This window comes from Protopterus annectens, chromosome 6.part1 (assembly GCF_019279795.1).
Source record: "Protopterus annectens isolate FY-2018-M chromosome 6.part1, PAN1.0, whole genome shotgun sequence".
NCBI lineage: Eukaryota > Metazoa > Chordata > Ceratodontiformes > Protopteridae > Protopterus > Protopterus annectens.
In genome coordinates, this window is record NC_056738.1 from 443,551,573 (window position 1) to 443,577,723 (window position 26,151).

The window sequence follows — 26,151 nt, forward strand, 5'->3', positions numbered from 1 at the left end:
TCTACTTTTCTGAAGTACAAGCAAACACAGGAGGGTTATGGCTGACAAAGTTCGCAGATGACTGCAAACTGGGCGCCGTAGTTGAGAACACATCCGACACAGATATCCTTCAGAAGGGTCTCACAGAAACGGATAACTGGTGCCAGAGCCATGGCCTCAAGTTAAATGCCAAGAAATGCATAGTCATACCCTTCAGGAAAAATAAGGTTACCCCTAGCTACCGTATAGGTGGCAATCCCCTGAACACAGAAGAAGTTATTAGGGACCTGGGAACCCAGGTTGACAGTAGCCTTTCATTCCACACTCATATTGCTAAAGTAGTTAGGAAGACCTTCTACATTGCCCACCTTATCATGAAGGGATTCACATCTAGATCAAGGGAAGTCATAGTCTCCCTATACTCATCACTCATCAGACCAATGATAGAGTACAATGCCCCATTCGGAATGTATCTGACCAGACACTTGCAGCAGCTGGAGAGGCCACAAAAGTTCCTCACCAAAAGGATAAAGGGTCTCAAAAATCTGTCTTATGCTGCACGACTGAAAGAACTCCAGTTATATTCAGTTGCGTACCGCTTACTCAGAGGTGACCTATGCCTGACATACAAGGCCATATCAAACCCAGATTTGATGAATATGCTTCATCTCAAAAAATCTAGATCCCTCAGAGCCACAAGGGCGGGTGACTTAAACCTCGACACGGTTATTAATAGGGCGTGCTGGAGGGATAGATTCATCACCCAAAGACTCCCTATGCTGTGGAACAAAATCCCGGTTTATGTGAGGCAGAGCACCTCGCTGGCCTTGTTCAAGAGGAATCTTGACCAATGGATGGGAGATCGCAGATACACCCCAGGGGTTACCCCAGTGTCACTGCTTGACAGAGGCACAGCTAAATAATGGGCATAGTTTCTCCAAACTAAGGGGTGGCGTAAGCCACAAAACTATGGCTAGGCTTATAAATGCCCTTGGGCAGATAGCCTAGTATGAACCTATGAACCTATGAACCTATACATTCTTTATAAATCAGAAATTGGAAAGCTAAACCCATCTCTTTGCATAATCCTGTCCCATTATACTGGTTCTTTTTCAATTGTCAATGACTGCAAAGAGACATACTTTTTACATTAAGAATGGGACACTATGTTGTATGGAGTAACTGCAATTTCACCAGAAAAATGTATGATGGGGCTGGAAGGGTTGGGTATGACAGCATATTATGAATTTTGTTATATCTGTGAAGATTAATTTTATCCCTGGCTACCAAGAGACTGGTCAGGATGTTATTACATTGTATGTTGAACATCTGGACTTACACATACAGAGACTTTACATAGTGGGAAAATTTGCAATGCTCACCAAAATAGGGAGACAAAGGATATTCAAATCCAGTCAGAAAAATAGTTGTTTCTTGGGTTAACCCCAGAGGTAGAAAAGGTTTCATTTAAGAATTAGCACACATTGACTTGTGTGAGATAGTGTTACTTATGGAGCAGGCATCCTGCTGGCTTATGGGACAATGAAGTCAATCAGGGAGTTCAGAAAACTGTCTAAGCTATTAGAAATATTAAGGAATGCTACTTTTGAATTAATAAATCAAATTACTCTTGAAATGACTGCCATGTGCAGTGTGGTGCACAATAGAATGACACCTGATTTCACTCTTGCTTCTAAGGGTGGTACGTGCATACTCATTAAAACAGAATGCTGCTCATATTTTCCCAACCCAAATGCCATTCTAAGTTATGCATAAATTACACAAAAAGTTACTGAACTGTTCTATACAAATGAAGCTGACAGATCTTGATGGGCATGGTTAACCATCTTATTTTCTGGTTGGGGATAAGGTATTTTGATTTTTTTTATGCTGATTGCTTTTACAATTTTAGTAGGTATTTTATTCATGTACAAAATGCTAGTTATGAAGCTTCTTGAATCTAGAGAAAGTATCAAATTATAAAATGTTCATATTAAAAATAGAGTAGCAACATTGCCACCGACCAACTATTGTAAAATATCATGATGGAAAAAAAGATAGTGCGGGAAAGTGTATTGAGAGATTTCAGTGATACATGTTTGGGAAAGAGCATGAAACAGAAAATTCAATCTTTTTATTCTACCTAAGCAGAGACATGTTTTTATTGCTCATAAAGCCATATTTTCAAAATGACTGTATAAGCATCGTGCATGTCAATGTCAGAATGAAACAGAATGTGAATGTGATTAATGTCTGATTGCATGTGAAAAAGTGTGTATTCATTTGAGGACTTGTTGCTATTGTCCAGTCATTAGAAAATATATGACTTGAATGATGCTTCTTCGTATCAAATGGGGGACTGTGAAGAGAGAAGTATAAAAATTGGAAAATGTTTTGGGTTTGTATGATATTTTCTCTATAAGTATTCCATCTTGTCACAAGATGGATTCTGATTATTTTATTTATGATGAACAAAATCCCAGCATAAAAAGTTCCATTGTGGAAGATCAGAACTTGTGCCCAATATTGAAAGGCACAGATAAGGGGTCTGCTGATTCTTAGTAAGCAAAATAATACAAATGTATTAAATTTTAGTCAGTGGCTATAGTTTAATATATACAACATATATCTGCCTAGAAGCAATGGTAATATAAAAGAAGAAAGCTCTTGTGTTTGAGGAGACAAGGCTGATTGCTTTAGTGTAAAAGAACACATGCAAGAACACAAAGATCATTCTACTCTGCTGAAATGTGTTGTATGAAGTTCTTGTTGCACAACAGTGCTGAACACGAAAAAGAAAGGGAAAGTTTCTGGGTGGAAAAAAAACTTGCAGGAAAATCAGCCACTTGTGGTCTTTGTTAAGTTTTCAAAGTAAACATTCATGTGAAAGTATAAAGGCAATACCAACATCAATGAGTGAAGATTTGGAATGATGGATGAAGAAAGACATTTTCTTTGCTGTTCAACAAAATGGTTCTATCACAGTCAGAATTAAGGGAAAGGTTGTTTCAAACTCTGTGGGTCAGCACCAAAGATTAGTAGAACTGAACTCGTATGGCATTATGAATCAACTGTTTCACATGGATTTCTAGTAGGTGCTTCCATGCTAGTCATCTACTTGCTCCATTATTTTCCTTTAGTAATGTACGTTTTCTTGTTAACACTTTGTCTACAACTAATTTTGCTGCACAATAATGCATTTTGTTAATTTCTGTTATATTGTGTGGATCTTTATAGTTCCAATTACTTTATTAATATGGCTTATTAAGTTTCTGACAATCTGTCTCTTATTCACTTTCAGCCACCTCTGTCTCCTGTGGGTTGCATTGTGCTTTTACATATTTAATTAAACATTCATATTTTTAATGGAATTGCGCTGGTCTCAGGGGCTATACTGGTGACATACCATGGGATTCAAAAAGCATTACAGTGGGCCATAAAATCGGCAATCCCCTGGCAGTACCCTTTTGTGATATGCTCACTTGATTTTCCACAGTGAAAGAATTACCATGTTGAGCTGTCCTTCCGCCATGCTATATAATAATGAGGCATTCCAGGGGAACAGCTAATATTAATCACTTATGTGCTCTTCCCAGAAAAGTCTTCCTGGAAAACAGACTATACACATAGAACAGGGATTGTGAGATTGCGTACATATTTACTGACATCATCATATCCAAACATATTAAAAGTTTTAAAAAAGAACAAAATATGTCAAAGATAACCTCTTTGCTTAAGTTGGCAGAAGCTTTTAGGGAAAAAAGAGGCATAGAAATCCAACCAAATGTCAATAAAAACTAGGTGGCAACAGAAAGTGTGAAAAAGCAAAACAAGAATACAAAGAATGAGGTCAAGAAAGAAAATATAAATGGAAAGATAGAAATTTTAGCAAGAAGTATAGAGATCTGCTGTGAGCAGCCGCATGTTGATCAAGATTGGTTGTGCAAATGGCTTAGATGGGATGAATTTAAACAAAAGGATGAAAGGTTATTATTGGCAGACCAAGATAGCAGATGATGTATTAGACAGTTCATAAAATCTACACAAAAGGCAAGAGATATCGACAAATGTAGGTTTTGCTGTAACAAACTAGGAATAGTAACATCTTGTTGCAGGGTACAATACACTTGTGGCTGAAAGTTTGTAACAATGTGGCAAGGTTGTTACACTGGAGACTTTGTAAACACTACAACATAGAGGTATAGCCGAGAGACATTGCAAACATGAACCACAAAGGATTGTTGAAAATGAAGTAATGTGATTACAAAGGACCACACCACACCAGCAGCTAAGAAGGTAGAAGCAAACAGACAAGATATTGTAGTTCAAGAGAAAAAGAAATAGCTTTGGATTTTTTAAATTGCTATGCCCAGTGACTACAGTGTCTTATGAAGTTAACAACATACATTTGTACAATATCAGGACTTAAAAACAGAAGCTAGAGTGTGTGGAATAAGAATACAAAGATAGTTGTAGTATGAACAACTGGACTAATAAAACAGAATATTCAAATATATCTAAATGTGCTTCTGATAAAATATAACCCCTTTATAGGACTGCAAAAAGAGGCATTTCTGGGTACGTTTTGGGTGCTGAGATGAGCACTAATACCAAATGTCAAAAACCATAGGTAAACTAATTTCACAAACTTTAAATTACACCCTGACTTCAGTATGGGGTCCATTCCCATAAAGGTATGTAAAAACCTAAGCATGTAGAGAAATGACACACTCTCACATGCACATGTCTACACACACACACACACACACACACACACACACACACACACACACACACACACACACACACACACACACACACACACACAGCTTTTTTTTTATTTTAGAGTAGTCATTAAGTAACAGAACAGGTTTTGCATCAACATGCATTTTGGGACCACAAATAATTAAATTATGTATGAGCACAATGCCCACTCAACAGACGGACACAAAGACAGGTAGACAAAACTTTTATTTTTAATTTGTTACTCTAATTCAGTTAGAAAGTTAACAGAACAACATGGCATACATTAACATGTATTTTCTGAACAAGAAATCTGGAAACTTAATGCTTAACATTATTGATGTCCTGAAATCATCACTGATTTACCAGAAAGATAAAAATGTTATGAGGGAAAAGCAAAAATATGCAGGAAAATCTGGATGCTGTGCAAAATTGGACAAGACTGAAAAAGTCAAGTCTCATCTTGCTTGCACTGGTCTAGAAGGTAGCATATGAAAGAGGTCCATGGGAATCTTTGTTCTAGTCTCTACTGCAGTTAAATACAATAAATAAAATTAAATATCTTCAACCTTATCATCTGGATGCAACCAACAACGAGGTTATGTTAGCTCATCACTACAGCAAAACATACTTGCAGCTGAAGTTGTTCTGCATGTGCAGAATGTAAATAGTAAAGCTTGCACACCTATAATAGCATACAGCTGCATTTTGAGCAGCCACAAATGCAGCTAGTCACCAGAGTGCATACAAATATCCATAGTGAGGAGTTACTTATATACTTTTTATTTGTTAATTATACATTTAAACAAACTAGTTGCAATGCCAGCTATTACATTCAGCACACAGGCTAACTAAAATAAGATAGCAGTGCTGAACATAACAAGAGCTTTAAATAAGTTTTTATAAGACTGGATAGACAGTCTGGCTACTGGGCATACCACCCCCCCCAAGCGATAGGCCTTGGGTGGCTGCCCAAATTGTCCCTATTATAATCCACCACTGTAGACATGCCCTACAGTTCTGAGAAATGCCATTACAAACAAGTAAAGTTATTAACATAAAAATGAAGAGTGATCATACAGAGTCCCCCCACCTCCACAAAGCAAATCATTTCCTGAATGTTTTTAAGGTTGATAGTAAATCATTTTGTTGAAAGACGGTCATCAATAAGTTCAGATGACAGGACGATCACAATGAAACATGATAAAAACTCAAGGCTTAAGTCAATGGTTAATGCATTTATATTAGCAGTTGCCCAGTGATGAAATCATATAACCATAGGAAGCAATAACTCAACAAAAACTTCTGGTAGATGTAGAGAAAATTGCACAGCCCAAGTTTGGGAATACAAACCCTGCTTCTTCAGGACCTAGAACGTAACTTCATTCCTAAAGTTACTCTCCTTATCTTCTCATGTTATACAAACGTCACTTCTAACGGACTCTAACAACTCAAATTACATTATATTTCTCCCCTCACCAGCATCGCACAAAGCCATGGTGAAAAATGTCCTATTTCACAAACTTGAATATGCTTTACCACTACTAAGCTTGTACTCACCCCACAACTGTCAAAAACTACAAAACTGAATTAAAAATATGTAAATTTGCTTTCCTTGTCAGACAAAATACATGCCCCACTGAGACTTGCTGGACAAACTCCATTACCTCCTTATAGCAAACAGAGCTACCCTTCTACTAGGTACCCTAGTATTTCAAATTCATCTAGGTTAAGCCCATCTCCAAAAAGAAAACTGACTCAAGAGACCAATACTACTCACTCAGAGGTAGAGAAGAGAATATCTAGTACTATAAAGAGCAGGACTCAAACAAGCAATTAGTGAAAAAGTATTTTTCAGAATAGACCCTGCTTTTTTGGAATTATCTGCCAAATGAAGTAAAACAAAGTGATACTTGAATATATTTTACAAAAGCAGTTAAAGAAAATCTTTATAAGGGCACCAGATTTTCTTGCTTCGTGTCTATATTATAAGATTGACATTTGAAAACATCGAATAACATATGGTCAACACCATATCTTCAAACATTGACCTTATTAAAAAAAAAAAAAAAAAAAAAAAGTACTCTAAAGGGTTTAAGCAGGGGACAAGCCCCCCTGCACCCCCCATACCCCCCGCTACTTAAATATACCAACTCCGAGAACGCACTACATTGCAGTAAATGGAAATCTCCCCTTACTGAGATTTCCATTTACACGCTCGAGATTGAGCATTCGATATTCTCGTGTCGACAATGTCAGATTTGACATTGGCTATCAAGAATATAATATAGACCCTCTTGCTTCTGGGATACTGGCTGTCAGAATTATGTTTCCAAGCCTATTCCCACATCTCAGTCAGAATTTTCCATACGGCACCATACTGATCTGTATTTCCTAATGTGTGTGTGTGTGTGTGTGTGTGTGTGTTATATATATATATATATATATATATATATATATATATATATATATATATATATATAGTTTTCCTTCAGAATGTCGAAATGCTGAAACCTCGAATTTCATATGGTCGGGACCATATGATCGAAGTTTCAGAATTTTGAAATTCTGAATGGAGGTCTGCAGTCTGCATACAGCACAGAACGGGAGATTCCTCGCTGTAGTGCGATCTTGGAGATGGTAAATTTATGTAGCGGGGGAGTGGGGGTGCAGGGGGGCCTGTTCCCCCTGCATAATCATTTAACTAGTTGTTTTTAATTTTTCTTTTGGTATTTGTTTCAGAATTTTGATATTCTGAAACATCGATCATATGAAATTTGTTTTATTATTTCAAGATTCCGAAGTGAATCCATATATCTATATCTATCTATCTATCTATGGGTCTACTTTGACCCATTGAAATTACATTTTAGCGAAACTTAGTTTTGCTAATGTAGTTTCGCGAGAGTGCATTTCTCCAAAAATGCACTTCTGCGAAAATACAGTTCACCGAGGTTGTTGTTGTAGATCATGGTACAGTGGAGATAAGGGAATATTCCCTTTTCCCCACTGTAGTGCGATCTCTGTATTGGTATATATTAGTAGCGGTGATGTGGGTAGCACAGTCCCCTTACATGGGGGTGCAGAGGGGCTTGCCCCCCCTGCATAAGTCAGTTTAGTGTAACTACATCATCTGGTTGCATCGCTCGGTCCTTCTGCCTGGGTATCTCCTTGACCTAAGGTACCCCCTCCCCTCCAAGCTTACATCGCGTGGCTCCCAGGATCTTGGCGTCGACTCTGTACTATCCTGCTACTGTGCGAATGCACATCCTAATATCCAGCATCAGCTCCTACTGAAATCTGCAACTATCAGGGCACCCCCTCTCCTCCAAGCTTACATCGCGTGGCTCCCAGGATCTTGGCGTCGACTCTGTACTATCCTGCTACTGTGCGAATGCACATCCTAATATCCAGCATCAGCTCCTACTGAAATCTGAACTATCAGGGTACCCCCTCCCCTCCAAGCTTACATCGCGTGGCTCCCAGGATCTTGGCGTCGACTCTGTACTATCCTGCTACTGTGCGAATGCACATCCTAATATCCAGCATCAGCTCCTACTGAAATCTGAACTATCAGGGTAAAATTACTACCTGCATCAAACTATTGCCCACTGAAGTAGAGCGCTGTAGTCAGGTTACCTTTTGTAACCTTCAGGCTCTTTAAATTGTAAGGGTACAATATTTTACAAGTAACTATACTATACCAATCTGCCTTTAAGGCCCTGCAACCTCCAGGCGGGTATTTCCTCTGACGTCAGGGAGTTTTCATATTCCCCGCCAGATTCCGCCATTTTTGTTCTAACTACATCATCTGGTTGCATCGCTCGGTCCTTCTGCCTGGGTATCTCCTTGACCTAAGGTAAACATTGACTTGTTGAAACTGTGCAGTCTAGTCGATAGCATTGTGTTACTGGCACAATTATAATTAATGTATATACGATAAATTCTACAAAAACGCTCAAACGCAACTGTTTTTTACTAGCGTTCCAGTGTATACAATTGACTTGTTGAATCTGTTCAGCCTAGACTACAGATTGTGTTACTGGCACAATTCTCTACATAACCGCTCAAACGCAACTGTTTTTTACTAGCGTTCCAGTGTATACAACTGACTTGTTGAATCTGTTCAGCCTAGACTACAGATTGTGTTACTGGCACAATTCTCTACATAACCGCTCAAACGCAACTGTTTTTTACTAGCGTTCCAGTGTATATAATTGACTTGTTGAATCTGTTCAGCCTAGACTACAGATTGTGTTACTGGCACAATTATCGTTAACCTGCAATGTACGATAATTTACACAGAAACGCTCAAAACTAACTGTATTGCACTACCGCTCCTTTGGTTTATAATCTGTTCTAAGGTCTGTTATTTTTGCTGTGTATGTCCGTGTACTGAGTAACTGCAACCTAGTCATATCCAATGTTTGTATACTGTAAAAATATCTATGTTGACTCATAATGTTTGATTAGGTGGTTGCTTCGTCTCCCTTTTACTGATCTAAAAAAGATTGCCTTTCCTGTGTATGACTGAGTGGCGAGCTAACCTCAGCCTAGACACTGCTCTAGATTTTAATAGTGGCTGTATCATACTTGTTCAAGAGACCTACCTAGCATTACCTGTGGCAGTAGCTAGCATATCTGTTTTAATACTGAAACCAGACTGCTAACATCACTGTAATTGCCTGTCTTATTCACTTTATTCTGCTAGTAAGTGTAATTTGCCTAGTTCATAGCACTGTTAATTGTCTTCCTTCACTTTCACTACTTTGTACTACTGTAGACACCCATAAATTGCTTTCTTTGCCTCACCTCAAAAATGTGTAATACTATTGTGCCTTAAACAGTGATTATCTTGTCTATCTCATCCTAGGTACCCCCTCCCCTCCAAGCTTACATCGCGTGGCTCCCAGGATCTTGGCGTCGACTCTGTACTATCCTGCTACTGTGCGAATGCACATCCTAATATCCAGCATCAGCTCCTACTGAAATCTGAACTATCAGGGTACCCCCTCCAAGCTTACATCGTGGCTCCCAGGATCTTGGCGTCGACTCTGTACTATCCTGCTACTGTGCGAATGCACATCCTAATATCCAGCATCAGCTCCTACTGAAATCTGAACTATCAGGGTAAAATTACTACCTGCATCAAACTATTGCCCACTGAAGTAGGCGCTGTAGTCAGGTTACCTTTGTAACCTTCAGGCTCTTTAAATTGTAAGGGTACAATATTTTACAAGTAACTATACTATACCAATCTGCCTTTAAGGCCCTGCAACCTCCAGGCGGGTATTTCCTCTGACGTCAGGGAGTTTTCATATTCCCCGCCAGATTCCGCCATTTTTGTTCTAACTACATCATCTGGTTGCATCGCTCGGTCCTTCTGCCTGGGTATCTCCTTGACCCAAGGTAAACATTGACTTGTTGAAACTGTGCAGTCTAGTCGATAGCATTGTGTTACTGGCACAATTATAATTAATGTATATACGATAAATTCTACAAAAGCGGCTCAAGCAACTGTTTTTTACTAGCGTTCCAGTGTATACAATTGACTTGTTGAATCTGTTCAGCCTAGACTACAGATTGTGTTACTGGCACAATTCTCTACATAACCGCTCAAACGCAACTGTTTTTTACTAGCGTTCCAGTGTATACAACTGACTTGTTGAATCTGTTCAGCCTAGACTACAGATTGTGTTACTGGCACAATTCTCTACATAACCGCTCAAAGCGCAACTGTTTTTACTAGCGTTCCAGTGTATATAATTGACTTGTTGAATCTGTTCAGCCTAGACTACAGATTGTGTTACTGGCACAATTATCGTTAACCTGCAATGTACGATAATTTACACAGAAAGCAGCTCAAAACTAACTGTATTTCACTACCGCTCCTTTGGTTTATAATCTGTTCTAAGGTCTGTTATTTTTGCTGTGTATGTCCGTGTACTGAGTAACTGCAACCTAGTCATATCCAATGTTTGTATACTGTAAAAATATCTATGTTGACTCATAATGTTTGATTAGGTGGTTGCTTCGTCTCCCTTTTACTGATCTAAAAAAGATTGCCTTTCCTGTGTATGACTGAGTGGCGAGCTAACCTCAGCCTAGACACTGCTCTAGATTTTAATAGTGGCTGTATCATACTTGTTCAAGAGACCTACCTAGCATTACCTGTGGCAGTAGCTAGCATATCTGTTTTAATACTGAAACCAGACTGCTAACATCACTGTAATTGCCTGTCTTATTCACTTTATTCTGCTAGTAAGTGTAATTTGCCTAGTTCGTAGCACTGTTAATTGTCTTCCTTCACTTTCACTACTTTGTACTACTGTAGACACCCATAAATTGCTTTCTTTGCCTCACCTCAAAAATGTGTAATACTATTGTGCCTTAAACAGTGATTATCTTGTCTATCTCATCCTAGGTACCCCTCTCCAAGCTTACATCGTGGCTCCCAGGATCTTGGCGTCGACTCTGTACTATCCTGCTACTGTGCGAATGCACATCCTAATATCCAGCATCAGCTCCTACTGAAATCTGAACTATCAGGGTACCCCCTCCCCTCCAAGCTTACATCGTGGCTCCCAGGATCTTGGCATCGACTCTGTACTATCCTGCTACTGTGCGAATGCACATCCTAATATCCAGCATCAGCTCCTACTGAAATCTGAACTATCAGGGTAAAATTACTACCTGCATCAAACTATTGCCCACTGAAGTAGGCGCTGTAGTCAGGTTACCTTTGTAACCTTCAGGCTCTTTAAATTGTAAGGGTACAATATTTTACAAGTAACTATACTATACCAATCTGCCTTTAAGGCCCTGCAACCTCAGGCGGGTATTTCCTCTGACGTCAGGGAGTTTTCATATTCCCGCCAGATTCCGCCATTTTGTTCTAACTACATCATCTGGTTGCATCGCTCGGTCCTTCTGCCTGGGTATCTCCTTGACCTAAGGTAAACATTGACTTGTTGAAACTGTGCAGTCTAGTCGATAGCATTGTGTTACTGGCACAATTATAATTAATGTATATACGATAAATTCTACAAACGCTCAAAGCAACTGTTTTTTACTAGCGTTCCAGTGTATACAATTGACTTGTTGAATCTGTTCAGCCTAGACTACAGATTGTGTTACTGGCACAATTCTCTACATAACCGCTCAAACGCAACTGTTTTTTACTAGCGTTCCAGTGTATACAACTGACTTGTTGAATCTGTTCAGCCTAGACTACAGATTGTGTTACTGGCACAATTCTCTACATAACCGCTCAAACGCAACTGTTTTTTACTAGCGTTCCAGTGTATATAATTGACTTGTTGAATCTGTTCAGCCTAGACTACAGATTGTGTTACTGGCACAATTATCGTTAACCTGCAATGTACGATAATTTACACAGAAGCAGCTCAAAACTAACTGTATTGCACTACCGCTCCTTTGGTTTATAATCTGTTCTAAGGTCTGTTATTTTTGCTGTGTATGTCCGTGTACTGAGTAACTGCAACCTAGTCATATCCAATGTTTGTATACTGTAAAAATATCTATGTTGACTCATAATGTTTGATTAGGTGGTTGCTTCGTCTCCCTTTTACTGATCTAAAAAAGATTGCCTTTCCTGTGTATGACTGAGTGGCGAGCTAACCTCAGCCTAGACACTGCTCTAGATTTTAATAGTGGCTGTATCATACTTGTTCAAGAGACCTACCTAGCATTACCTGTGGCAGTAGCTAGTATATCTGTTTTAATACTGAAACCAGACTGCTAACATCACTGTAATTGCCTGTCTTATTCACTTTATTCTGCTAGTAAGTGTAATTTGCCTAGTTCATAGCACTGTTAATTGTCTTCCTTCACTTTCACTACTTTGTACTACTGTAGACACCCATAAATTGCTTTCTTTGCCTCACCTCAAAAATGTGTAATACTATTGTGCCTTAAACAGTGATTATCTTGTCTATCTCATCCTAGGTACCCCCTCCCCTCCAAGCTTACATCGCGTGGCTCCCAGGATCTTGGCGTCGACTCTGTACTATCCTGCTACTGTGAATGCACATCCTAATATCCAGCATCAGCTCCTACTGAAATCTGAACTATCAGGGTACCCCCTCCCCTCCAAGCTTACATCGCGTGGCTCCCAGGATCTTGGCGTCGACTCTGTACTATCCTGCTACTGTGCGAATGCACACCCTAATATCCAGCATCAGCTCCTACTGAAATCTGCAACTATCAGGGTAAAATTACTACCTGCATCAAACTATTACCCACTGAAGTAGAGCTGTAGTCAGGTTACCTTTTGTAACCTTCAGGCTCTTTAAATTGTAAGGGTACAATATTTTACAAGTAACTATACTATACCATACCAATCTGCCTTTAAGGCCCTGCAACCTCCAGGCGGGTATTTCCTCTGACGTCAGGGAGTTTTCATATTCCCCGCCAGATTCTGCCATTTTTGCTCTATCTACATCATCTGGTTGCATCGCTCGGTCCTTCTGCCTGGGTATCTCCTTGACCTAAGGTAAACATTGACTTGTTGAAACTGTGCAGTCTAGTCGATAGCATTGTGTTACTGGCATAATTATAATTTATGTATATACGATAAATTCTACAAAAACGGCTCAAACGCAACTGTTTTTTACTAGCGTTCCAGTGTATACAATTGACGTGTTGAATCTGTTCAGCCTAGACTACAGATTGTGTTACTGGCACAATTATCTACATAACCGCTCAAAGCAACTGTTTTTTACTAGCGTTCCAGTGTATACAATTGACGTGTTGAATCTGTTCAGCCTAGACTACAGATTGTGTTACTGGCACAATTATCGTTAACCTGCAATGTACGATAATTTACACAGAAATGCTCAAAACTAACTGTATTTCACTACCGCTCCTTTGGTTTATAATCTGTTCTAAGGTCTGTTATTTTTGCTGTGTATGTCCGTGTACTGAGTAACTGCAACCTAGTCATATCCAATGTTTGTATACTGTAAAAATATCTATGTTGACTCATAATGTTTGATTAGGTGGTTGCTTCGTCTCCCTTTTACTGATCTAAAAAAGATTGCCTTTCCTGTGTATGACTGAGTGGCGAGCTAACCTCAGCCTAGACACTGCTCTAGATTTTAATAGTGGCTGTATCATACTTGTTCAAGAGACCTACCTAGCATTACCTGTGGCAGTAGCTAGCATATCTGTTTTAATACTGAAACCAGACTGCTAACATCACTGTAATTGCCTGTCTTATTCACTTTATTCTGCTAGTAAGTGTAATTTGCCTAGTTCGTAGCACTGTTAATTGTCTTCCTTCACTTTCACTACTTTGTACTACTGTAGACACCCATAAATTGCTTTCTTTGCCTCACCTCAAAAATGTGTAATACTATTGTGCCTTAAACAGTGATTATCTTGTCTATCTCATCCTAGGTACCCCCTCCCCTCCAAGCTTACATCGCGTGGCTCCCAGGATCTTGGCGTCGACTCTGTACTATCCTGCTACTGTGCGAATGCACATCCTAATATCCAGCATCAGCTCCTACTGAAATCTGAACTATCAGGGTACCCCCTCCCCTCCAAGCTTACATCGCGTGGCTCCCAGGATCTTGGCGTCGACTCTGTACTATCCTGCTACTGTGCGAATGCACACCCTAATATCCAGCATCAGCTCCTACTGAAATCTGCAACTATCAGGGTAAAATTACTACCTGCATCAAACTATTACCCACTGAAGTAGAGCGCTGTAGTCAGGTTACCTTTTGTAACCTTCAGGCTCTTTAAATTGTAAGGGTACAATATTTTACAAGTAACTATACTATACCAATCTGCCTTTAAGGCCCTGCAACCTCCAGGCGGGTATTTCCTCTGACGTCAGGGAGTTTTCATATTCCCCGCCAGATTCTGCCATTTTTGCTCTATCTACATCATCTGGTTGCATCGCTCGGTCCTTCTGCCTGGGTATCTCCTTGACCTAAGGTAAACATTGACTTGTTGAAACTGTGCAGTCTAGTCGATAGCATTGTGTTACTGGCATAATTATAATTTATGTATATACGATAATTTCTACAAAAACGCTCAAACGCAACTGTTTTTTACTAGCGTTCCAGTGTATACAATTGACGTGTTGAATCTGTTCAGCCTAGACTACAGATTGTGTTACTGGCACAATTCTCTACATAACCGCTCAAACGCAACTGTTTTTTACTAGCGTTCCAGTGTATATAATTGACTTGTTGAATCTGTTCAGCCTAGACTACAGATTGTGTTACTGGCACAATTATCGTTAACCTGCAATGTACGATAATTTACACAGAAATGCTCAAAACTAACTGTATTTCACTACCGCTCCTTTGGTTTATAATCTGTTCTAAGGTCTGTTATTTTTGCTGTGTATGTCCGTGTACTGAGTAACTGCAACCTAGTCATATCCAATGTTTGTATACTGTAAAAATATCTATGTTGACTCATAATGTTTGATTAGGTGGTTGCTTCGTCTCCCTTTTACTGATCTAAAAAAGATTGCCTTTCCTGTGTATGACTGAGTGGCGAGCTAACCTCAGCCTAGACACTGCTCTAGATTTTAATAGTGGCTGTATCATACTTGTTCAAGAGACCTACCTAGCATTACCTGTGGCAGTAGCTAGCATATCTGTTTTAATACTGAAACCAGACTGCTAACATCACTGTAATTGCCTGTCTTATTCACTTTATTCTGCTAGTAAGTGTAATTTGCCTAGTTCGTAGCACTGTTAATTGTCTTCCTTCACTTTCACTACTTTGTACTACTGTAGACACCCATAAATTGCTTTCTTTGCCTCACCTCAAGAATGTGTAATACTATTGTGCCTTAAACAGTGATTATCTTGTCTATCTCATCCTAGGTACCCCCTCCCCTCCAAGCTTACATCGCGTGGCTCCCAGGATCTTGGCGTCGACTCTGTACTATCCTGCTACTGTGCGAATGCACATCCTAATATCCAGCATCAGCTCCTACTGAAATCTGAACTATCAGGGTAAAATTACTACCTGCATCAAACTATTGCCCACTGAAGTAGAGCGCTGTAGTCAGGTTACCTTTTGTAACCTTCAGGCTCTTTAAATTGTAAGGGTACAATATTTTACAAGTAACTATACTATACCAATCTGCCTTTAAGGCCCTGCAACCTCCAGGCGGGTATTTCCCCGCTCCGCTTCGCCCTCGCTGCGCTCGGGCTCGCTCCGCTCCCCACCCTGCCCCCATATCCCACCCGCCCCCACTACCTCTAAATTTATACAAAGATTAAGCCCTTCCCACCCTCCTCTCCTCCACTCACGACCAATCCCTGATTAACTAACTCCCTCCTACATATTAATTAGCTACTCCCTCCAAACTCAATAAGCCCTCCCAATCCTCCCTCCCTATCAAATTCCACTTACTCTCTATCATGGGAAAAACCATGCAGCTCATCATCCCTTTGCTTTCACTATTTCTTCTAACTCCTTACCTTTTATCACGCTATGAACACCAGACGTTAACAGGTATTTCTCTTCCTAAGGCCCATACTTCCATATATACATTCCCTCTGTCTAACCTTATAGTTTCCTCTCTCCACCCAGAAAAAGCTCCAACCTTCAATAATATGCAACTAACCCTCTACTACCCTAGAGCAACCTTTAATAAACCTAACCTCAAAATCCTATGTAAACTTCAAAAATTCCTAGACCACCTAAAACAATGTATCACTCAACATGGGGACATCCACCCTAATCCAGGCCCTGCCTCATACCAGGACCCTACTACTTCTACATTACCCCATATTCCTAATACCTCCCTTCTCATTCTTCACCTCAACCTAAGAAGTATAAACAAAGTAGCCAGTCTACATGCTCTGATAGCCACACATTCCCCAGACATTATGTGTCTTTCAGAAACATGGCTCAAACCTGCCACAAAGGATGAAGAGATTCTTCCTCCTGGCTATAATATCCTAAGGAATGATAGAATAGCCAAAAAGGGTGGGGGAATAGCTGTAATGTTTAAAAACAGACTTAACATAATTAGAAATACTTTGCACCCCCCCCAGGTCTCCAATCTAGAACTCATTACATTAAAGATTTGTCTAAACTCCCAAAAGTCTATTAATCTTGTAGTGATCTATATCCCACCAGGGAAAAACCTTGAAAACCTTGAACAAACTTTAAGTTGGCTATCCAATCACTATCCCCAAGAAACCATTATACTAGGTGATTTCAACATTGACTGGTCCCACTGCTCCACAAAGCCTAATCCTCACCCAATCAACCTTTATGGCTTCTCCCAAAATATCAAAACTCCTACCAGACTTGGTAATGCTCACCAAAAGGAGAGCACGATTGACTGGATTCTCACTAATAAAGATGCTAATTATTACACCTTTGGTACCCTCCCAAACAGCCTTAGCGATCACCTTGTCACCTATATTATTAAACACAAATTCTGCTCTTCACTCCCACCCCTTTATAAACTTATTAGAAACAAGAAAAAATTCAACCTAGAATTATTCCTTGTGGAACTAAAATCATGTAGCTGGCACTCCCTTACCTCTCTTCCCCTAGCTGAGAGTGTGTCCTACTTCAATGACACTTTCCTAAATATTCTAAACTCCCATGCCCCAAATCGTCTTGTTAGAACCAAAGACCGTATAGCTCCCTGGCTAACAAAAGAAACCAAAACAAAAATCAAACTCCGCGACCTAGCCTGGAATAAATGGAGAGCTACGAAAACTCCCCTAGACCGTATCAAATTTCAGCAACTTAGAAACTCCACAAAATCCGACATCACTAGAGATAAAAAACAGTATTACTGTCACCTTCAGGATAAACATAAATCGAATCCAAAAAAGTTTTGGGCCGGATTTAACAACCTTCTCTATCCTGGTAAATCTTCTACCCCTACACCCCATAAACTCATAAGTAAAAAACCAGACGAAATAGCCAACGCCTTCAACATCTTCTTTACAGAGACCATCCAAACCCTAGCCAACCAGCTATCCACTTCCTCAACAAATTTAACTACTCCCCAAGGCTCATCCCCTTGCTCATCCCCTTGCTCCTTTACCCTCCAAACTGTATCCACCTCCTACATTCGCTCCCTAATAAAAAAACTAAAACCGTCCACTCTTGCTGCCGATAGTCTCCCAGCTGAATACCTCCAACTAGCCTCTGATGTCATTGCCTATCCTATATCAATCTTGATCAATAGATCCATAACAGAAGCCACCATCCCCCCCATTTGGAAAACCTCATATATCATCCCATTACACAAAGGAGGCCCTTCCACCGAAACATCTAATTATAGGCCTATCGCTATACTATCTCCTATAGCAAAAATTCTCGAAAGGTGCATTCACAAACAACTTCTTCACTACCTTACCAGCAATAATCTTCTGTCTAGTACCCAGCATGGCTTTCACCCCCATCATAGTACTACCACTGCTCTTCTCTCCTTTGTCGACTCAGTAAATAGCAACCGAAACAAAAAGCTTATATCCTCTGCTCTCTTTCTTGATCTATCAAAAGCATTTGGCATGGTCAACCACCAGCTATTACTCTCCACCCTCAAAACCCTTCATCTGGACAACTTAGGCCTAAACTGGTTTAAGGATTACCTCTCCGGCCGGCAACAAGCAGTCAAATGGCAAAATAGTTTATCTCAACTACTCCCTAACAACATAGGTGTCCCTCAAGGCTCCATACTGGGTCCCCTTCTTTTTTCTGTTTTTATAAATGATCTCTACGCCATCATCCCCAATGCCACCTGCATCCAATATGCAGATGACTCTACCCTGATCTGCTCTGATACTTCTCTCTTGAAGCTTCAAGCAGCCACCCAACAATGTTTCGCCAGAGTGGAAAAATGGTTCTCTAACCTGAAACTTATTCTCAACCCAACTAAAACCAAATTACTATTATTCTTCCCCTCGTCTTCTACCTCCTCATCCCAAATGTCGCAACCGACTAACCATAGCTCCTTTTTTGTGGAATCCTCTAATGGAACCATCATAGTCTTACACACCAAACTACTAGGCGTTACTATTGACCACAAGCTTAAATTCGATCTCCACATTTCCCTAACCATTAAATCTGTTAACAAGAAACTAGGTTCAATGTACAGAATCAGGAACTTTCTTACTCCTCATGCAAAATTAACCATTGCCCAAACGCATCTTCTTTCCACATTACTATATGCCTCCCCAGTACTTTCCTTCCTGAATAAACGTGAGATCTACAACCTTTCTACCACCTACCACCACATAGCCAGATTCATAACAGGTACACCTTTTTTGCCCACCACTGCCACAACCTCAGAAATCTCGGCTGGTTAGAACTGCCCAATCTTCTTAAATTTAATCAACTTACGGAAGCCTTCAAAATAATTCATCAACCTGCCAAAACTCCTCACTGTCCAAAATCTTGACCCCATACAACAATCTTAGTTCCTTGATCATCAAATAGTATTCAAGTGCTAACCATCAAATCTAACAACAAAGGTGGGGATGCTCTTTATGCTAACTCAATTGGAAAGCAATGGAATTCCCTTCCAAACAACCTTAGACTCATGACGACACTCACACCATTCAAAAATAACCTTAAAGAATATATCAAGTCCCACTGGTTATGCCCTTGTCCAACTCCAGATTAATTACCCATAGCCATAACATTGTACTGCTTCTTCTCTCTCTCATACTATCTACAAACAAAACATTTCCTCGTTTTCTGACCTATTTAATCCCATGCTTTGTCTTTTTAAGTATGTAAATAATGTTTATTCGGGTTGTAACTTATCAAAATGTATACTTCTATCTAATTGTAGTGTTTAACTATTTTAATGTTTGGGAGCTTTTCTCCCCGGGCCTCTACTGAAAAGGGATATGTATCCAGCTGGACTAGCCCGGTCAACAAATGTAAAATAAAAAATAAAATAAAAATACATTTTTTCTCTGAATTGTAGTTTTGCGAAAGTGCATTTCCGGAGGAATGCACTTTGGCGAAACTGGACTCGCAAAACTAAGTTTCTCTAAAGTGTAATTTCAATGGATCAAAGTATATATATATATATATATATATATATATATATATATATATATATATATATATGTGTGTGTGTGTGTGTGTGTGTGTGCGCGCGCATGTGTGTGTGTGTATATACACATACATATATATATATATATATATATATATATATATATAAAAAATATATTTGAATCCTTTCTCTATATATAATGTGCATAGAAATCTCAAAATAACAAAACATTGAATTTCATATGATCAAGACCATATGACCATTGTTTTTGAATATCAAAACTCTCAGCCTAAATGTAAAACATGTACAATCCCTGCTGTATATGAGCTTACTCTATATTAATCCATTACATGTGCTTTGTACCTTTATGTTTGTTTGATTTGTTCTGCATACATAAAACTCTGTAATGCTTTATAACCAGGTTGTTACTGAAAAGGGTCACATACAAGGTAAGCAAACTGCAAAATAATAACTCAAATAGCTAAATACCTGTACTTCAACAGCAAAACAGGAAATCACCAGTCTCTTAAATAAGCAAACCCCCCTATAAGGACTATTGACTTTTGAAGGACTTTATGTAACATGTTCTGTTCTACATGAAAATATGCCAATATTCTAGAATAATAGAATTAATGGAGCCATGTGGAGAGTTTTAATTCTATACTCTAGGATTATGTAATCTGAATACACACCTTAAATGTAATATTTCATGCCCTTTTTGACCCAACACTTTTACTAAATTATGGCAATGAAAATAACCTCATACTTCAACATATTCCCCTGCATATGTACTTAAAACAAACATGACTTACCAAATCAGCATAGCTTGTCATTCAGAATTTGTTCATGCTATGAAGTCTCCTTCCAGGTTTACAATTTTGGTGCAATAGTTTTCCTTTACCTGCCTCTACATGAACACTTGGAATAATACTTCACTCAGTTGCTGAAGCAATCATGGCAGACCATAGGTCATCCAGATTTATTCACAAATGGAGTACTTTTTATTCTTCAAGCTTATAGGTCAATGTTTAGAATTGGTATGCTTTACCTTTTTAAAATATTTTCATTGTATATTGCCATCTCTTTACAAGAAGATGCTTTACAGTGAGGGTTTCCAGGATGTAAACGTGTGCGTACTTGTAAATGGCTATACACAAGAACTATATCCACGGATTGCACATCATATAACCAAGGAATGCATCAGAATATTTCTAAAAAGTGAGCTCAGTTCAGCTCTATTATTTTAATGCCATTACTAGCATGATAAATAATATTTTTGGAGGTGCACTAGTATTTTTAGTTGCTACTATAGTGATATATAGGTTTATCATATCTAATAATAAAAAATGCTGCCACTGAAGCCAAACTGGTGAAATATTTGACAGATTGATAACTCCTTCTCTAGTAATTGTTACCTTGCTAAAAACACCTTCAGTTCATCAGATGTAAAAATTCCCAAGCTGCATTGTACATATATCTTTCAAAAACTTAAGGCATCATTTTTTAACCACCAACGTACAACAATGAAAGAATTCAGAAAATGTCATAATTTTTCTGTAAGTACGCAGCAGTTAGATAAATACAGGTATTAAAATCTGACAAAATATGCAAAACATTCTTCAAACCATTAATGGCCAATCATCATACACTCAAAATAAGCTTTTAAGGTGATCAGAAGTCTGCATTGGCATTATATGGGGAATCATCTTAAAAAAAGCGCCATCAGTCTTACCAACATATGTATTTTACTACATACAATGAAAATGCACAATGTCAAGTAAAACATCTGATCTCAATTTAACTATTTGGACTGGGTGATACTTACAAGCTTTTCGCACTCTGCCTCCGCTTTATGCCTCTTCCTCATTTCAACATCTACTTGATTCCTGGCATGCTTCAGTTTCACCTCCATGGCAGAGCGGCTAACTTCTGATTTCAGAAGCAGCTCCTTGGTTTTGCTCAACTCTTGTTGCCATCGTCTTCGGCACTCTTCAAACTGTTTGAATATTTGCATGTACTCTAAACAACAAACAGAATTATTTACATTGTGCTGGTGTTGGGCACCACTTTGTCAGACTAACATTTCTATGATAAAGTTTTGCTACTTTTTCTACAAGCCGTTCTGATGCCACAGGGAGCTGTACCCTCCATTTGTGCAGTGAAAGGAAGTGAGAAATCATATTGCAAGGTGCGGTGCTACCTCATATTTATTACTTTATAAGAAAGTCAAAACAGGTATACTCTCACAGTTATAGAAACACAGAGAGTTATCCATACTTAACAGGCATTTCACATTAGATCAAATCTACTTAAAATTTAAAAATAATTTAAATAAATTCAAACAGAATATTACGTTTATATTTGAAGTAAAGTACATTGCATCACTAGCAAATCATGTGTAAAACAACATTTAAAACCTGATAAAATGAATAATTCTATTACATTAATTTTTCAATACTCCATTTATTCTGCTCAGGATGGGCAGGGTAGCCAGTGCAAATAACAAGCACAAACAAGTAACCTTTCTGGAAAGGAATGCAGTCTATCAATGGATGTATTCTGCACACATATCTGCTGGCAACTCAAGGGAGAACTGATTCATCAACTGGTATGTCTTTGGGATGTGGAAGGAAGACAGCGGGTGACAAAAATCCACACAGACCATAGGAAAGTATGTGGAGTATACACAGAAGGACCACCTGCCAGGAATCAAACCTTTCTAGAACCAAGTAAAATAAAATAGTATACTAAACAAAAACATCTCTGCAAAGTCACTGTGTAATAGTACTGAATAACAAAATGAAGAAATCAAGGTACAACACCACAGACTTGTTTAAACACTACTGAAACACAAACTACACTTACTCATGCATTTTATAAAATGAACCAGGAAATATAAAAAAAAAAAAAAATTATGTTAAATGTTATTTATATAAAACAAAGTCGTTAATAATGCTATTAAGTCCAATACCTTGCTGAAAAGCAGAACTGCACTCATGACAAACTATTGTAAATCTTGAACTCCCTGAAGGTCTATTAAACTCCTCTTGACAGTCCAAGATTCTAAACAAAAAATTATCTTCCTAAGTCATATCCTAGCAGAAATGACAATCCTCAGCTCAAAACCAGATTCAAATCCAGCATACAGTTAAACAAGTCAATACTTCTCAGTAAGAAATCCACTCAATGGCAATTTTGTGGATTACATCTAAAGGTCTATGGAAAAAAATGCAGCCAAAGAAGTCCATAGCATGGAAGCTCAAATCCTTATTTTTAAATATCACCACAGGCACCTTGGTCCAGCATATCATAACAGCTGGACAGCCCAGAGAGGTAAATTGTTCAACTTAAAGCAGCAATACAATCCAGACTATCCACCTCAATGTCAGAAGGTCTGGCCTTATCATTAAACAATAGCATCAACACAGAATACAATGTGAAGTAAAATGGATTTTACATTTTATATATATATATATCTATATATATATATATATATATATATATATACACTCACACACACACACGTAAAAGTCCAATTTGGATGAAAATGCATCATAACTATGTTAAATGCGAAGTGGAGCAAATGTCTGTGGCAGACGGACATCACTCACTTGGATTACCGGACAAGATTAGGGCAAGACTTCACAAAAATCTCTGCTCTCCTTGGATGGCCAAAATACACTCCCAAGAGCAACTATGGATAGTAAGATTTTTTACTCTGTAAGGTAGACACGTCCAACCTGCGGCCCGCGGGCCGCATGCGGCCCTCAGAGCTCTTCCATGCGGCCCTCAACCTCTAACTGCAACATCAATGTACGCATGCCCCAAAACACTTTTTTTGTTTTGTGTTTTTCGCTCCCGTGACCTGTAATGCTAATGGTGTGCGCATGCGCCAAAGCACCCTTCTAGTTTTGTTTTTGAGCCAAAAAAGGGTCAGTGTGTTTACGCCATTATTTTGCGCCGAACAATTAGTGTGTGTGTGTGCATGCGTGTGTGTTCTCGCTAAAGAGGGACTCATGTATGGATTTGCTGCTGTTGCCTTTGAAAGGGACAGCAATTACCTGTCTTAATAGGTAAGTATGGAGTGAGTGAGTGCATGCATGAAAGCAGAATTGTGTGCGTGAAAGCAGAAGAAGAGTGTGTGTGTGTATGTGTGCATGTGTGTGCATGACTGAGAGAGACGCATGCACAAAGAGGCTAACAATGATCAGTCTACCTACTGAACACAAACAAGTTAGCTCACAAATATATCATACATTAATAGTACACTTTCATTAAATTGCGGCTTTCCTGACATGGAGAGTGTTGTATTGAACATAAACTCATACCTCTTAACTGTATGGATTTTCAAAGAATGTCTGGATTTTTGCTTCATCTTCCAATTTGTGTCTTTTGCTTAGGAAATAAAAGTAGTCATCCAAGGTAATGCAGTTCCAGGGAGTAAAATGAGACAGCAGCCTAGGGTTAATGGGTCAATAGTGGAGTGACTATGTGGGACTGTAGCATATAAAGTTGTATTGTTTTTTCAGACAAACAAAAAAGCACCTAGTACTGTTTTTTCATTGGTGGGTTCTAAGCAGTGGTAGATTGGACAACAGTAAGCATAGCTTTGGCGGATCATCAATACTGGCAAATCAAGTGGGCACAATGTCATTTTTTAAATGTTGGGGATTTTAGTGTGTATGTGTGTGCTTATGTGTTGGGAGTGCTGCAACAGTAGATGATTATTAAAGACAGAGACTTACAGACAGTGGAGAATATGTTTGTTTGTTTCAAAACCTAATACTTGGGTATGCATGCCAGAAGTAGATTTTTTAAGACATAGCTTCTTGCCATTTACAGTGGATGGATATTTACATTGAATGGACAATGTATTAGCGTGGGCCTGTGGGGTTTGAAGGATGCCAAGTCTACCACTGCCAGTGTCTTGTAAAGTGACCTGGAAATGGATATTGGGATGTTACTGAAAAAATATAGTAAGTGGGCTTAGAAATATAGTTTAATTAAACAAAGTGTACTTTCAATTTACCGGCCATAATTTAATTTATTTCAGGTAGTCCAGATACTGGTAGATTGTATACCATTAGACTTAATTAGGGAGAGCTGTCATTCTGGGGAAACAAGCAGCCCTAGTTTCAGTAAAAGCTCTGTGGTTGCTTGCAGGTAGGAAGTTGCAGGATGTTGATGCAATGTGTTTTATTTATTATTTTTAATGCATTTGTCATTTCAAAGCATGGTTTTCTTTGATGCAAAATAAGGCAGGACTGAATGAGCCATATAATGTTTAACTGACAATAATGGGATAGAAAGATTATAAGTGATGTATAATGTTTGCATCTATAGTTGTTTCAATGGTGTCTGTGATGCACAACTATTTTTGGGCCTGTGTCCCACTTTTATTTTTCGCTTTGTCCAGATTTCCTGCTCTAAGGTTGAGAGGTATGGTCCCATACTAAATCAGAAGTTGTATTTACCTTGGAAGACTTTTCGGCATAATTATGAAAAACAGAGCCTTTTTAATATCTCTACTTATTTCCAATATAAACTGCCATGTAACCTTGCAAATAACCTTCTTATTAAGCTACTTTACTTCTTTTGGAATTGATAGGTATGATTCATCTGTTCGGACATAAGCATAGAGTGCTAATGTGACACTGATTTCTTGCAGCAGTCTGTGGTTTACATAATCACAATAACTTTTCTGTGTTTCTGGGTGTGTAATCAATTTAACAGTTTTAATGATGTTTTCCGAAAATAAATAAATATATAATAAATAAATAATCCTCTCTACACTTTGAGCTATTGACAAAGTCTGGGAATTTGTTTTTTTCAAAAGCGAAGGTCAGCACTGCAGCTCAGTAAACTGTCAATCTGTGAGTAACTTCTGCACAAATTAAAATGTCTGAATGTCAAATGGCTTTAGATTGGAGGGAAGTTTATTTTTATTTATTTTATTTTACATTAGTTTACTGGGAAAGTCCGACTGGACACAGGCCCATTTTCAGCGGAGGCCCAGGGAGAAAAGCTCCAAAAATAACACAAAACAATATAATACAATATATGAGAGAGAGAGAGCAAATTATGGATGTAGTACTCATACAATATGGCAGAGATTACATCTCGCAACAGTGAAAATCACTGAGGTACAGAATAAACTTAAACATTTTTTTTACAGTTATAATTACAGCAAGACAAATATCAATGAGTAAAGTTTTTAGGAGAAAGCTGCTTGTACATAGCTGAAGCTCTGAAACAATCTTTTGGTATGGATTAACCTGGGGATTGACACAAATTATATGTTTACACCAGTATGTAGCATTATAGTTTATGGTTTTCTTATTAATTTACTTTTTGCCAAGCAGTTTTGTTGATTTATTGATGGTCCTTTTGGTGGTGGG

At 38.6% G+C, this 26,151-nt stretch overlaps 1 protein-coding gene across 1 annotated transcript in view; it reads right to left on the bottom strand.

Annotated features, from left to right (window-relative positions):
* LOC122805310 (rac GTPase-activating protein 1-like) overlaps positions 1-26,151 on the bottom strand; it is a 748,681-nt gene that overhangs the window by 631,512 nt on the left and 91,018 nt on the right. Inside the window, exon 3 of the mRNA XM_044075398.1 lies at positions 21,579-21,772. Within this exon, the coding sequence (XP_043931333.1) occupies positions 21,579-21,772 (194 nt within the window). The remainder of the gene's footprint in view (positions 1-21,578; positions 21,773-26,151) is intronic.